Source organism: Harpia harpyja, chromosome 15 (genome assembly GCF_026419915.1).
Source record: "Harpia harpyja isolate bHarHar1 chromosome 15, bHarHar1 primary haplotype, whole genome shotgun sequence".
Lineage (NCBI taxonomy): Eukaryota > Metazoa > Chordata > Aves > Accipitriformes > Accipitridae > Harpia > Harpia harpyja.
Genome location: NC_068954.1, coordinates 11,195,283 through 11,209,844, shown reverse-complemented (window position 1 = coordinate 11,209,844; position 14,562 = coordinate 11,195,283). Strand labels below are relative to the sequence as shown.

The 14,562-nt window shown below is 41.2% G+C and overlaps 2 protein-coding genes across 4 annotated transcripts in view; both read right to left on the bottom strand.

Annotated features, from left to right (window-relative positions):
• Positions 1-3,300: 3,300 nt before the first annotated feature.
• On the bottom strand, positions 3,301-5,643 carry TTC32 (tetratricopeptide repeat domain 32). The gene is made up of 3 exons (XM_052809522.1): positions 5,415-5,643; positions 5,170-5,330; positions 3,301-4,178 (listed from the first exon to the last, which is right to left on the bottom strand). Exons 1-3 carry the CDS (start codon positions 5,555-5,557, stop codon positions 4,051-4,053), a joined length of 432 nt encoding a protein of 143 aa, XP_052665482.1. The 5' UTR covers positions 5,558-5,643; the 3' UTR covers positions 3,301-4,050.
• A 392-nt stretch (positions 5,644-6,035) lies between these two features.
• Positions 6,036-14,562, bottom strand: part of WDR35 (WD repeat domain 35) — a 47,279-nt gene continuing 38,752 nt past the window's right edge. For 2 of the 3 annotated variants that reach the window (XM_052809518.1, XM_052809520.1), the window contains 7 exons: positions 13,513-13,645; positions 12,403-12,513; positions 11,105-11,269; positions 9,971-10,111; positions 9,026-9,182; positions 8,111-8,351; positions 6,296-7,042 (listed from right to left, as the gene is read on the bottom strand). In XM_052809518.1, coding sequence (XP_052665478.1) covers positions 6,895-7,042; positions 8,111-8,351; positions 9,026-9,182; positions 9,971-10,111; positions 11,105-11,269; positions 12,403-12,513; positions 13,513-13,645 — 1,096 coding nt within the window. In that variant the 3' untranslated portion in view covers positions 6,296-6,894. Of the gene's footprint in view, positions 6,168-6,295; positions 7,043-8,110; positions 8,352-9,025; positions 9,183-9,970; positions 10,112-11,104; positions 11,270-12,402; positions 12,514-13,512; positions 13,646-14,562 lie in introns of those variants that run through there. The other variant, XM_052809521.1, reaches the window with a different exon arrangement.

The following is a 14,562-nucleotide window of genomic DNA, read 5'->3' as shown; positions in this document are numbered from 1 at the left end:
GAGAAAAGGAATTAGGAAGGTGCGAGAGATATGTTAAATGCACAGATACAGGCACACAGGAGTCCCCATACAAGCCTGGAAAGCCTTGAACTTTGGATCAGGCTTTTTCCATAGTAATAGGAGTTAGGTTGAAACCTACAGTTGTGATGTCTGTGACAGGGTTGGACTAGCTGTTCCTTGCTGGGAGATCAAGATATCCTTCATGTCCGTTTCACATGCTTACTGTGCAACACAAAGACATGAACGATGAAAAACATGATCGTCATGGGCTGTAGGAGGTAATGCTGTGGACTGCATCCAATCCCTCCCTGCTCATGGACTAAAGGGATCCTACAAGGAAAATCTTGGAAGCAGTTAATATTCAGAAACAGAGTTCAACTGAAATGATCACAACATGCTGCTAGGTGGGCCTCCACCTTGACAAGATCTCACAGCAAACTTTTTTCATAAAAAGCAACCAGCCATTCCATCATGTGTGAAAGCCACGGGCTGAGGTTGAATCTGTTCTACCGATCCAGCTTCTGCCTCTATTAAAAGGATTAGGCAGACTGACAATAACCCGCTAACACAAAAGAATATAGGACATTATCTTTCTACTAGCAATCTTCAGTTTTGAACACTGGTTTTGCTTCTTTTTGAACTCTTCCCTTTCTGACAGTCAGGGGAGAGCACGACCTGCATAGCTGAGCTTGACTGATACAAAGGCATTCATTCCCCACAAAATTTGAATAGTGCACTTTTCACTACTAATTTACTTTTTACCAAGGTTACCTACTAAACAGGACAGTGCATAGTGCAGTCCTCGGTTGTAACAGCCAAAGATTTTGAGGTTTTTAATGCTGAATTACCTCTGTTGTCCACTCAGAGGGAAAGTATGTGGAAGAGGAACATATTCTGGCCACTTGAAGACCTAGCCCTTTCCCCTCAACACGCTGCCAGCTTTCCCTTCGGAATGGCTCTCCTTGTTCCCCGCGCTGCATCTCACACCAAATGTATATGAAACACTTCTCATACCGCTCTGTGCCCTGCTGACCTGGGATTTTGTCATCTTTTCCTACCTTTCTGCAAAAGCAAGGGAAAGGCCTTGCAACACTGCAAGTGCTGTGACAACTCCTCCTCCTGTGTTTCAGTAGAAGGACAAACAGGGTAGTAGGGAAAAGCACAGGGCGATGATGTTACTCTTTGCCTTTTTCTCTGAGCAAGTTAGAACCTGAAGACTGTTGTTCCAGATACTAAAGAAAAAAAACGAAAACGTTCTGTAAGGTATTGAGGAAATCATGTATTTTTTTTAAGTTTAGAGGTAAATCACCAGGTAGAGAACACTGTTACTTGTTGCCAGATTAATCCCAGCTATGGGCAATAAACTAAACAGAGGGGCTGCCAGTGAAGGCTGTGTGAGGGGAAGAGTCAAGGGCTTTTGGAGAGTAGGTTTATAGGTAGGAAACCTTGGGAAAGTGGCTGTGAATTATTCATGTCTGAAACACTTCTGGCCAGGGAAAAGACACAGTCAACATACATTAGCAGCAACCGCCTGCTGGACTTACTGGTACAGCGCCATGACTCTGACTAGCAAATGTTTCACAAGGGCGATGGAGGGGGCAGACAGGATTGACCCAGACGCTCTACAGAGGTTTGTATTTTCCAAGCAAAGACAAACCCTGAAGCCCGGTGAAGGTGTAAAGCCGCAGTACCTCTGCATTGCAAAGCATCCAAAGCACACAACCCCTGCTCCTTTTAAAAAGCTGAGAGGTTGTCTGAATTTCATTTGGAAACACTACATAAAAAGAATTTTACTACTCTCCATTAGACTTTTAATTCTTAAAGGATTATGAACAGGAAACCTTGCAGGACAAGGGGAGTTACTAAACATATCTTCAAGTTTTTGTATCAATAACGGGGGTTTATACCCTTTGAATAGGCCTGAGTGAAAGAACACCACACAATGCCACTTCATAATTTCAGACTGAAAACCCCAATTAGTCTTGTCATGTAAAGCCAGAGAACCAAGTGACTCATGCTTGCACGTGAAAGGGGAAAATGTGTGTGAGAACGTTACTGGCCAAAATTACCTTGAAAGAATTCCAAATTACGCCGAAATGCACCACGACAGTTCATGCTTTTGCAGGAGAGACACGGAAATACTGTGGAGAATCTGTGATAAAATTGCTCCCAGTCCAGTGGAATATTTCTGTGCCAGCAATGAATGCATTTTAAGTAATTGAGTAATGTTCGCAAAACAACACAATCTGGGAAGTATGAGGAATATTATTACTAGCATCTTTGTTCTCTAAAATACTTATGTGCTGCTAATCTTTTGATTTTTATCTGTATCTTGTCATTTAAAGTGCTCTGTGCAGAACCACATCTGTGATCTCTCAAAGTAAAACTTTGTAAGTCATATTCAACTGCTCATACTGTCTTTTTTAACTTTCTTGGCATGGTAAGTCAGGAACAGGTTTAGTTCTAGCTCACCTTCTCGCCATCAACCAAGAGTTGGTATGATTTCTCAATTTTTGAGACTGAGGTGGCATGAAATGTGCCAAGTCCTCAAATTATCGATGTTGTTTTGGAGACAGAGCACTAAGATATAAAAATGGAAGCAAAGCACGTGCTTAATATATCCAGAAAAGTCAAAAATTAAACCTTTGAAAAAAAATGGTCATTGTTATTCCAAACTGTAAATGGTTACATTCTGCTATCACGCATTGTATTTCTTTAACTTCAACATTGCTACTGTCCGGAGCAGGAGAGGTAAATGCAGCATCTTCTCAGCGCTGCACTCCAAATCTGCTCATTGCGGCTATTGCAGAGTTTCATCCCAAAGCTGAAAGAGAACTCAGCAAGGCTGAGGGGGAAGATGTTCAGAGGCTGAAGTCTGTTCTCATGACTTACCCCAGAGGGCTCCACCATCTTCAGTGAGCCCTGCCGTTGTGCAGGCTCCAGGATTGTCCACGGAGAAACTCACCGTAAGAAGCAGAGCTGTCATTAGCATAATTTATTTTAAAAAAATAATCCTAATGCGCATGTGGGCAATGCAAGAATATTTCTTTTGTTAGAACTTGTATTGCTATGAACATGCGAGGGTGTTTCTTATTGATGATTTACAGACTTCATCAATGGTCCCTCCTACCGTGCGAGAAATGAAGCTGCCTAGCTATTCACAGCCAGTTCAATCAGATTTCACGTTGTATTTTTCAAGCAATTGAGCTTTTACAGTAACAAGGAGAAAGCCACAATTCCTACTGTGAATAGCCCAACTACATTCTCTACAATAGGCTCTTTTTACAGACAATCACAAGGTAAAAAGTACGTGTTCATTTTTATTCATTCAATTATTAATCTGCCCAATACTTTTGCAATAGGGTTACAAAAAAATAGGTATGCCTTGTTCCCACCTGTTTAGGTAATGTAAAACAACCTCTAGGAGCGAACAAATGTACGTAGGACTGAATTCTTACACCATGTTCCTCATGCAAGGTACAGATGATATTTCCTAAAAAGATCTCATTGTTTCTGTTAAATTTGTTTCTTAATCCAGAAACACTCTGAAAAGAAATCAGTTACCATAGCATCTCAAGGCCAGCACCTTACAATTAACAACTGCACTTTTAGCTTAAATCAAATTTACATTTAAATGTGGACAAACACTATCATTATTAAATCACTGTACTTCTCACAAGCTCCAGTCTTAAGTATTTAAGTGTTTTATATAGTTTTTCTTCCCCATGAAAGACTGTTTAAAACAATCCATGAAAGAGTACAGAAACACAGTTTTAATAAGAGAACTACAGACTTCATTTGCTGTTACTGAGCTTCCAACATCTTTATGAAGCACTTCTGTACAAGTATCTCATGTAGATCTAACATTACGCTTTTCCTCAACTAACAATATCCAAAAATAGTTTATTTTGCAATCAAAATCATAACTTATTTGCCCAAGAATGACGTTTCTTCAGTAGGTCACAACAGATGTAAATGACCTTGTGTTTCATCCATCAATGACAAAAATCACGTGTTTTGCAAACCATTTTCACACCACTAGCTGCATTTTCAATAACCCCGCTTTTGTTTTTCTTCTTTATCAAGAATAGCCTGTTTTAGACTCAATGCAGCATCTTCAAACTGGGGGTTTAACTCTAATACTTTCCTGAAATCTTTCATGGCCTCATCAAAGCATCCTGTCCAAAAAAAAAAAAGAAAGAACAAATTATCTCTCTGTAACTGCTCAAACTCACAATCCGCAACCGAAGAATGACTCCCAATACCTTCACTAACAAAAAGCAGCAGCTGTACTTACTAGACCCACTACATTTGGATTCCCCAGAAGCCCAAGCGGGAGTCAAAAGGTCTTCAGAGCAAGAACCCAAGTGCCTATTTTTGAACCTAAAATGGGCTTAAGGCTCAGTTCAGCCAGCTTATTCAAAGAGAAGGAGCCAAAAGGCCCACACTCGGGCAACTAACTAATAGCCAGGCTGCCTTAAACCTGGAACACAGGCACACTGCTTCCCAGCTGAGGCCCTTGGTCAGGCTCCATTCCCCTTAGTGCTCTCTCTAGTCCCTCAGCCTCTGGGTCTTGACTTTGCAATGGCCAAGCTCCAGCAAACAGGTCCAGGGGTGCCACTTCCGTGTGGCATATTCCAAACCGGGGCAGCAAATTCTGCAGAGACGGCTGAGAAGGCTGAGCTCGCTACAGCTGCTCCCGCTTAAGAGATGCTTTACCTCAGGTTAATGGCAACGTTTGGAATTGGCTAGTTTTACCCCTCGTGCAAGTTCTTCCTAAACTGAAACTGCACCCTTCCCCCTGTTTTTCCCCCGAACAGTTATCGTTTCAGATGACACAGCAGCCCATCTGCAGCAGGGCTCTCTGACTGCACGCACAGGGCAGACCGGCAGCTGAAACGTCCGTCCGCACCAGGTATTTCTGGAGTGACATCCCTCCCCAGCCGGGGCCGGTGCCGGGCAGGACCCTCCGTCCCTACAACGGAGGGAAGCACCCTCCAGCTGCGGGTGAATCTCGGGACGAAGCGGGGCTCCCGGCAGCCCGGGCGGGAGGGGACCCGGGCAGGCGGGAAGCCCCGAGCAGGCCGGGCCGGGCCGGGCCGGAGCAGGACCACCGCTCGGCTCGCCGGCCCGGCGCCGCTGGCGTGACCGACTGCGCCTGGCCCGTACCCAGCCGGTAGAGCACCAGGCCCCGGTTGTAGTAGGGCACCTCGAAGCCCGGCTGGCACTCGATGGCGGCCGTGTAGTCCTCCACGGCGGCGGCGAACTCCACCCGCAAGTACTTGATCTGGCCGCGGTTGTTGAGGGCCGTGGCCAGGTCGCGGCCGGCGCTGCGCGGGGACAGAGGGAGAGCGGCCGTTACGGCGGGACCCGCGCCCACCGCCCCCCTACCGCCCCCCGGCCCGGGCACGTACCCTGGGGGGGCGGCGCCGCCGGCGGGCCCCCCGCAGCGGGCGATGAAGCGGCTGTACAGCTCCTCCGCCGCCGACAGCCGCCGCGCCGCCAAGTGCGCCTGCGCCGCCGACAGCAGCGCCTCCGCCGCCGCCTCCCGCTCCATGGCGGCGCCTCCGCCGCACCGCGGGGCGGGCGCGCCGCTACCTCACGGCGACGGCAGCGGCCGCACCGGCGTGGGGCCGCCTGCGGGAGCCGACAAGGGGAGGGGCGGGGGCGGCGGCCCTCTGCCGGCTACCCGCCCCCCCCCCCAGGCCCGCGGGCGGAGCGCGGAGGGCGGTAACCGGCGCAGCCCTCCGACCGACATGGCTGCGAGGGACAAAGAAGCGCAAATACCAGGCCAGAAAAAGAAAAAAAAAAAAAAAACCACCAAACCAAGCCAGTAATACTTAACGTTTTCCGTACCAAACGGGCGTCGTTCCTCCCTGGGCTCACTTGAGGCGAGGGGCGCCGCGTGCCCCTGAGGACAGCGCGTGAGGGGGCTCGCGCTGCCCCCTCAGCGCGCGCCGCCGCGGCCGCCGGTCTGCCGGGGGCGGGCCGCGCGGGGGGAGCGCGGGGCGCGGGGCCGTGTGCAGCGCTGACAGAGCCCGCCGGGGAACGGAACGGCGCGGCGCGGGTCGGGCTGAAACCGCCTTCCTCAGAGCTCCCCGAGTCGCGGGGAGGACGTTCAGCTCTTGAAAGCTGTTCGACAGACGTCAGCTGCTCTCCTCAAGGTACTTAAAAAAAAAAAAATAGCTCATGAGCAGACTCCGGTCTGAAGGTTCACAGAGGTTTCCTGGACTGGTTGAAGGCATCGCAAAGCCCAGCAGGCCAGAGGCAGACTGACGGCACCGGCACCGACGGCTCCCGTTTGCAAGCCCTTTATTGCTACGGTGGGTTTAAACACACTTGGCAAAAGAAAGCAGCACAAACGTAGGCCTAAACTGCCACCATCGCTCTAGTGAAACAGCGGTAGTAAAACATACACAGTAATAGTATCACAACTACTGTGGCATTATTTCAACTCAGGAGTTACTTCCTTCAAAAAAATGGTGCATTTTGAGAAAACCCAGTAATTTCCTATGGAATTACAAAAACGAAAAACGGAGCTTGCTCAGATTGAAACGTATTAAGATGAACCTACATTCAGTTTGTATGGTTTTGAAACCAGGCTAAATTTACCATTAGAAAAGAATGCTTTTTACCTTAAACCTTTGTAAAAAGAAGTAACAAAAAAAAATGCAGCCTAACACAGTTGTTTTTTCACATAAATGGAACCAGTAAAGGTTTCTCTTGTGGGTTTTCTGGGTTTTTCTTAAAAAACTTTTCTCTAACAGTGGCACTATCTGTTGTTACAATAGAGTACCTGAGTTGTATTTTAAAATGTAGTACATCAGTAACATTTTATAGAGTATTTTTAGGAGACATAACAGATAACAAGGATAAACGGTCCTTTATCCTCTGCTATGCTGTACTGTGGCACAGAGGACAGAAGTTATAATTGCTCGCTTCTTTGGCTTTCATACAATGCTTACATACACTGCACATCCAGAATCGATACTCCAGGATAGGGTCTCCGGTTGCAACACATATAGGAAGTTTCCCATCTCCACTATTTAAAAAAAAAAAAAAAAAAGTTGAAAGAATAAAAACATGGTTTTAAAATAGCAACAAAGACTCATTTTGTAGAAATTTGCAAAACAGCATAAATACCTAATTGTGTGCCTACAGCTAGCTACAAAACTTGCAATGCTCATCTGTAAAATACTGCTTCTCTATTCAGCTGTGTGCCACTTTTTGATTAGAAGTTACTAAATCACGTAACACTTCACTGTTAATATAGCCAAGTATGTAAATCTTCACACAACAGAATGCACACCCCCAGAACCATACAGTCAACAAATCGGGACCAGCAGATCCAAAAGATTAAGTGAAAAGAAGCAGCGAAGGCCATATAAATGTAAGGTCCAATTAGACACCTGCACTACTATTACATTTATTCCTCTGAAGAGTCAACATGAAAGCCACTAGTGAGATTCTGTACGTCTGCAGAGTAAAGCAAGACGCATTAAAATCCTATTCATTAAAAAGAAAATTGATTCACAATCAATTTCCATACAAATTCCATGCTATTAGCAGGAAACATACGTAAAAGACACCATTGTGGGTACAGCCACTCCAAGGACTTACCCCTTAAAGGTGCCCTTCATATTCTAATTCTTTCACTTGACATATTCACCTTCTCACACCATGTAGATTTAGGTAATTCACAAAACACTGGAGACTTATTAGTTAATAATGGTTAAACATTTACTCGTTGACATTTGCATCACACCACAACGGTGATGCAAACAGTAACATTACTTTAATGGCACGTGACGCCTTACCAAAAGTCCTAAAACTCCTGTGCTCTGTCCACATGTATTTCAAATTAAGGTGAAGGTATATCTTTATGCTGAGTTCCTCGAATGCAGTCAGTGTCTATTCTCCCAAATAAAATAGTGTTGTATTACCCTTTCTGCAAACTGGCTAACACCTGCATCATTCTTGCCCAATATTTGGTTTAAGTAGCAAAACACCTAATTAACTTGGTCACACAAAACCTGCTAAAACCCAAAATACAGACAATAGCAGAAAAGAATGCTAGTATTATTACAATATCATATAAATATAAACCTACCTCTCAAGAACGTAATCCAGATCAGATTTTTTGTTATACTTCGGACAATGTCTCGTGAATATCTCTAGAGCAAGATCCTCATACTGTTGCCTCTGCTCTGGCCTAAGAGTTTCCAAGGATTCTAGTTTAACAAAGGCTTTAGAACAAATATCAAATGCTCTGTTTGCACATGCACAGAGTGCCAAAAGGGAATAGATTTCAACTGCAGGGATAATGTCTTCATAATCTCGCAAATGAAGAGCTAAGAAATGGGGGGGGAAAAAAAAAAAAAAAAAAAAAGGAAATTACTACATGTCTTCTGTGAGGTGCAAGCATCTGTATGAAGCATTTGCTACCATTAGACAGTATTAGTCTTACAAATTGGACACAGTGAACCAAAGTCTTTTCATTGACACGACTATGAAGCATGCGTGGTTCAACACTTTTTAAAAATAAATAAAAATAAGGGGATCTGACTGGGAAATTAAGTGCCTTTTTGAGACACTTTTTTTTTTTTTTTTTTAAAAACATGTTAGAAGTATTTGAAATGGACCTTCATTACTTGGACAAAGTATAGGGCACTGTTTGCTTCTCTAACTCCCACAAGTTTTTCTGAAGCTCTACAGGGAGGAGTGATGTGAATTCAGGCATGCCTTGTAATTTAAAGAAAGAAACAAAACAGTCAACAGAACATCTACAGATGTTGTCCAGTTTAACCAGGTAATATTTGGTAAGTTAAAATTTGGATTGTCTCCCAAGAAAATACTTTCCAGTTATCTTGACTGCAGCCACATTCAATTCATTATATGGTTCTGTTCTAAATTCCGTGGTTCTAGCAAGAATAGAAAAATGTGCCAACTACAAATGAACTTATGTGCTGTCCAGGTCTGCAAAATTTGAACAGTTTCTTTACAGGGTTAAAAATGGAAGTCCTACCTGTTTTAAGTGCTGCATCTACAGAACCTTTATAAAGCTGTCTTTGTGCAAGTATGAAAAAATGGTAAGCCTCAGCTCCTCGCCAAGCATTGTCTGCAAAGCGGTTAGTTGAAGAAAGAACATCTTCTTCTAGCAAACCAGCCAAAGCTGAAGCAGTCTGAAAACAAAGCAGTATCACAAGTAGTTTTTATATGAAACAGATATAGCAGGAAATGGGGATATATGAAAAGAAATTTTCTGTACTTGGTGATTACACCATCTGTGTTAACTAGGGAAAATATAAATACATGGACCTAAAGTGAACATTGCTAGGCATTTTATACAGTGCATAGGCAACATATGGTGCAGATTTTCAAAGATAAATATCATATACATGTGTACAAATATATTCTGTGCACATCTGCAGACTGGTTCATAGTTTGGATTAATACTGCATTTCAACACCAGATCTCTTAAAACTTTGTCTAAACTATTTCATTTGTGCAAATGAAGATGAAAGTGTGAGCAGAAAAAAAAAAATGCTTCCATTTGCTTCTGCCATATCTGGAACCATCTTCCTGCTAAATGATAGCCAACACAGCTTAATCTAATCACAGATCTCTCTTTGGGATTGATACTTACTCCTAAATGACAGGAACGTGAGAGTCTTGCAGAAAAAAAATCTGGAGTTTTTAGTATGATTTTCATTGTTATAGTGAAAACATTAAGAAAAACACATTGAACTTAGGAAGAAAAATATCTATTAATACATATTATTTAAATGTTTTAAAATAATACTTTAAACAATATGTTTTCATGGAAGACTTACTTTAAGGAAAGCTTTGTTCATAGCAGGAAAAAGCGTTATTAAAAAACTATAATAGCCTCACATGAAGATAGCTTTATTTATTCTGACTAGGTAGGACATACCAGAATTCAGAAAGAAAAAAAAGTAAAAGACATTACCTCTGAACTTTTTCCTTTAACTTTCCCCCTTTGTGCATTTTGCATTTGTTCATGGCACTGTTCTATAAGTAAGGCTGATAATACATAAAGCTTTTTAACTCGCAAAGGCTTTGTCCTTTTCTTTGACTCTTCATCTGCAATCTTAAAAAAAAATATATATATATATTAGAAGAGGCGCTTCATTCTCTTGGACAATTGCATGCTTGTACAAACCTAGGAAATCATGCCAAAAAACGATTCTGCATTTGAATGTAATAATTTAGACTGCAAACAGAACTATAAATGAAAATGTCAAAGTGAAGAATGCACATTATTCTATATTTATTTAGCTAACAAGTATATAAAGCCAGATTCTCGGGAAGGATAAATCAGTGTAACCATGTGTAAGTCTATTGACTTAATATAAAAATAAACTAAAAAATAGCGAGTTTTAAACACTGAAGTGTAAGAAATACATAGCTTTCAATAAGGTCTGGTGGTTTTCCCAGAAAAGAAGAATGGCTTTTGAAAGTAACATATATACATATATATTACTATAAATATTTGCTGTAAAAATTATGTATCAGTCTTACAGACTTTATAAGCTATATACAGAAATCTCTGCAGCCAAACCAAATCTAAGCAACATCTTTATCTTAAAACCACACCACAGCAGTTTCTAACTGAAGGTACCAATTGAAGAAATACCAAAATTTAACTTCCAGTTAATGACATTACTATTTTTAAAAGTAAAGGAGATAAAACTAATCCAAACAACATATAAAATAACATGGACATTGCACCCAGGCCGTCTACTATACTCCTTTACTAGGCAATGCAGGGCAACAGGACCTTTTCTGAGGTGCAGTTCATGTCATTCTGAAGTGAAAGTCTCAAAATAAATCAGATGGCTTGTGTCCTGAAAGTGTCCTCTCCACTGGCTACAGAGGACATCCAGGGTAACTAGTGCAGTTAGATGTTAGACCTGAACTTAGGAGCTGGATTCATCTTTGCAGTATCCTGTATAATGACATCTGCTTATTGCCTGGACATTGTTAACACTAAAATAATCCCAAGAAAACAAAAGTAGCATGGAAATAATAAGAGCTAATCCAAAGCCCCAGTTATTTGACATAAAAACAAAACCTGCAATACCTTGAACATGAGCTTAGCAGCTTCAAAGAAATAATTGGCTTTACGATAGAGTTCTATAGCATCAAGGATTTTATTCTTTTCCAGTAAATGACTTGCATATCTGGCCAACAAGGATCCAATCTCTTTCATATTGTGATTTTTAGCCAGTTCCACAGCTTTATTCCACTAGAAATGAAAGCAGACAATTATCAACCTCATTTTTTCAAATACATTCTCAGAACAAGCTGGTTATCCATGAATAGTCTGCAACATTTGTGTGCAATATTTCATCACCATTTAGAGCCAGGCTACTATAAAATTAAAGTAAAAAGCAAGAGAATACAAATGCTAATATCATTGTCAATCATGTGATACAGCAGGCCTGTGAAACAAATGCTGGACTTCTGTCCAAAACCACATACAAAGCAGTTGCTTCTGCTTTGGTAAAAGCTTTGCAAAATCGCTTCATTGCTGCTCTTAGCTGGACATGTGGTTTTCAACACTTCTGATATTATTAAAACCCAGACTCTCAAAAGCATGTCTAAAAGAGGACTTTAGCCCATAAGCTTAAGGCACAAACAATACCACTTTACTTATCCTTCTGTACACCTCATTTTGTCCGTGAACTTTCCTGATCTTCAGCAGTTTGGCTACTGTGTTTGCCCCAGATCAAAAGTTTGGCAGGACTGAGAAACTTAGCGGAATCTCATACCTAATAGCCCTTCAGATCCATAAACTAGGAAATTGTTCACATAAAGCCAGCACTAGCCAGTCCTGCCGAATTCCCATACATCAAGTTCCTTGTAGCCATTCTCAGTTTCTCTTTTATTTGTGTTGACACAAACGTTTGCACTCGTAAATCATGCTGGGGAACAGCTCTAGCTGTAAACATACAGATCATTTTTCAGATCAGTTCTTTTCCAGCTACATCCTAAACACAGCCACAAATACATTTGCATCTGTGCAAGGAAGGAGGGGTATGTGGAAAATGAGCAGCCAGAAGCTCTCCAGTCTTCTTCCCATTCCATCAGGAGGCAGCACAGCTTGGCTCTACGAAGGCCACAAATGTCTATATGCTGAGCATGCTTATCACACACACGCACACACACACAGAAGTAGCACTGCTGCATATAGCTTTGTCCCTCCAATGGTCTAATCCTAATTTCAGATAACTGGCTTAAGCACTGAAGTATGAATTTTCCAGAAATCATGACGAATCATCAGACACTTAACAAGGAGCTGTATTTAACTCGGCATTAGGATAGAAATCTCACTATTAAATTGGTATCGGTAAAGCAGATTATCTACTGCTGTTTTACCTGGTTGAGATGTACACAGGTATCTACTGCATCCTTTGGTCGATTACATTTCAGAAAGGCTGACACTGCTTGTTCACACATCCCCACTCTTACAAACATATAAGCTATATCCTGCAAAAAACATTAGCACTGTGTTAAATTCACTTCCAGATTTTTAGTATGTTGCGTAGCAACTACAGTACTATTATATTCTTGTTTAATTTAATTTCATTTCAAGAAGGTGGGGAAAAGGGATTGTTTGCTTCATGGATTCTGTGAAGAAAACATGCACCATTGTAAATCTTTAGAACAGCATGATACCTTCACACACTGTTTCTAAATTTTAAAAAATGCTATTTAAAAATTTTTCTTTCAAATCAAATCATACCAGAAGGACTGTGTTCTTACTATTTAGAGTATTTCACGAAACTTCACTATTAGAAAGAGGTTAAAAAGAAAGTGCCATGTCTTGCTTTGTTCAAACAACTGAAAATGGCATTAAATGAGTGTGTTTTGCATTTTTCAAGCATTTTGGATTAATCAATCATATCATAGTTTTAAATTAGCTATTACTTACTAGGTCATTTCAGGCTATACCACCTACTTTCCCCCCTTTCAGCAGCGTATCTTCAATTTTCATTGTACATTAGCATTCCCACCAGAGCTACTATGTAAGAAGTTAAACCAGGGATAGCAACCAGGAAGAATTTGGGGCAAAAAAACCCCAGTACAGACTAGACGACATAATGAAAGCTAAAGTAAGTGTCCAGCCATGAGGAGTGACTTCTCAGTGAAGCATAGCCATTTTAGAGAGAAATGACACAATTTGGGGAGGGAATCAGTGACTTCGCCATGTGGCCATAAAGCGTGATGAATAATCCTTCTGAGGAACCTGGACAATAAGGGAAAGGAAGAATGATGGAGTATGAAACTTATTATTATTATTATTATTATTATTATTATTATTATTATTATTATTATTGGAGATCAATACCAAAGTAACCCCATTATGCGTGAGTTGGTCATACACTGCATTCTTTCACTCTTTCTTTCTTAACCCTCCCAAGATGGGAAATCTTAAATAAATAGTTGAGCATAAGACAGTGAAAAATAAACATGCTTTTTGCTTACAGGGAGCAGTTTATTATTCTCTGGAAGTGAGTTAGCTAGATTCTCCAGTCCTTGGTAGTCCTCTAGCATGTAGTAACATTCAGCTAAACGTTCCTGGTTTCGTCCTTGTACATAATACTGGACAGCATTTAACCTAATAAAAAAAAAATGTGGTGGCTTCTGACATATAAACACAAGTGAAGCTTCTCATTGTGTAAGCCTTTTGAATTAGTAAATTTAAAATGACAATTTTAAATAGGTAACTTTGCTTGAGACCGCTTTTGTGGCTAGTATTTCACTGTTTTTCTAAAACGCACTAAAAGTTTTAATTTTCAGAGATCATTATATTGAAGTAGTAGCAAGATTGATTCTCTGACTAGCATAAGGTTAGGAAGTCAAGGAATCTTAAAACTGCATTCCCACATCTGCACAGATCATGGCTGATAATGGACAACTTACAACTAAACTTTCAGAAAAAGGCTTTACTGTTGTGCCTCCATATTTTAAAACACAAGCACTAAAATCTCCAAGACCATTCTCCAAAGTTACCTAAAGCATCTAAAAATCAACTTTGAAAATCCAATCACAAGTTTTCAACTGCTTTGGGACCCAAGCTCTTTGTGATAATATAGTCTGGGTAATTGCAATACATAGTGGAGCTGCGGAACTCTATGAGACAGTGTTCTGGATGCTAAAAGTTTACATGGGCTTAGAAGGCAACAAGAAAAGTTCGTGAAAGAAAATTTCTCTGCAAGTTATTAACTACAAAGAAGTCACTTCTGGCTCAGTAAGTACCTGACTGCAAAATGTGTTCTGGAGAAATACCATTACATGCATGCACTGTTCTTAAAATCTTCTTGGGTGCCCAGTTTGGGCAATAGCTGGAGACAGATCCAGGTTAGAGAGAACTCTGGACCTTTTCAAATATTTGTGGGTTTAAGCATTCTAGAAAGCTTGTGATTAGTTTTGAAATTCACTGATGTTTAATTATTCTCTCCTACTTTTAACTGATTTTTTTTTTCTTCAATACTTTCTATATCCAACCTAATACAACTGTGTAGGTATTTTTCT

Coding starts and splice junctions, on each gene's coding strand:
- TTC32 (XM_052809522.1), bottom strand. CDS start 5,557: ATGGAGCGGGAGGCGGCGGCGGAGGCGCTGCTGTCGGCGGCGCAGGCG. Junction 5,331..5,414: donor GGCGGCGCCGCCCCCCCAGG/GTACGTGCCCGG, acceptor GTCCCCGCGCAG/CGCCGGCCGCGACCTGGCCA. Junction 4,179..5,169: donor CCTGGTGCTCTACCGGCTGG/GTACGGGCCAGG, acceptor TTTTTTGGACAG/GATGCTTTGATGAGGCCATG.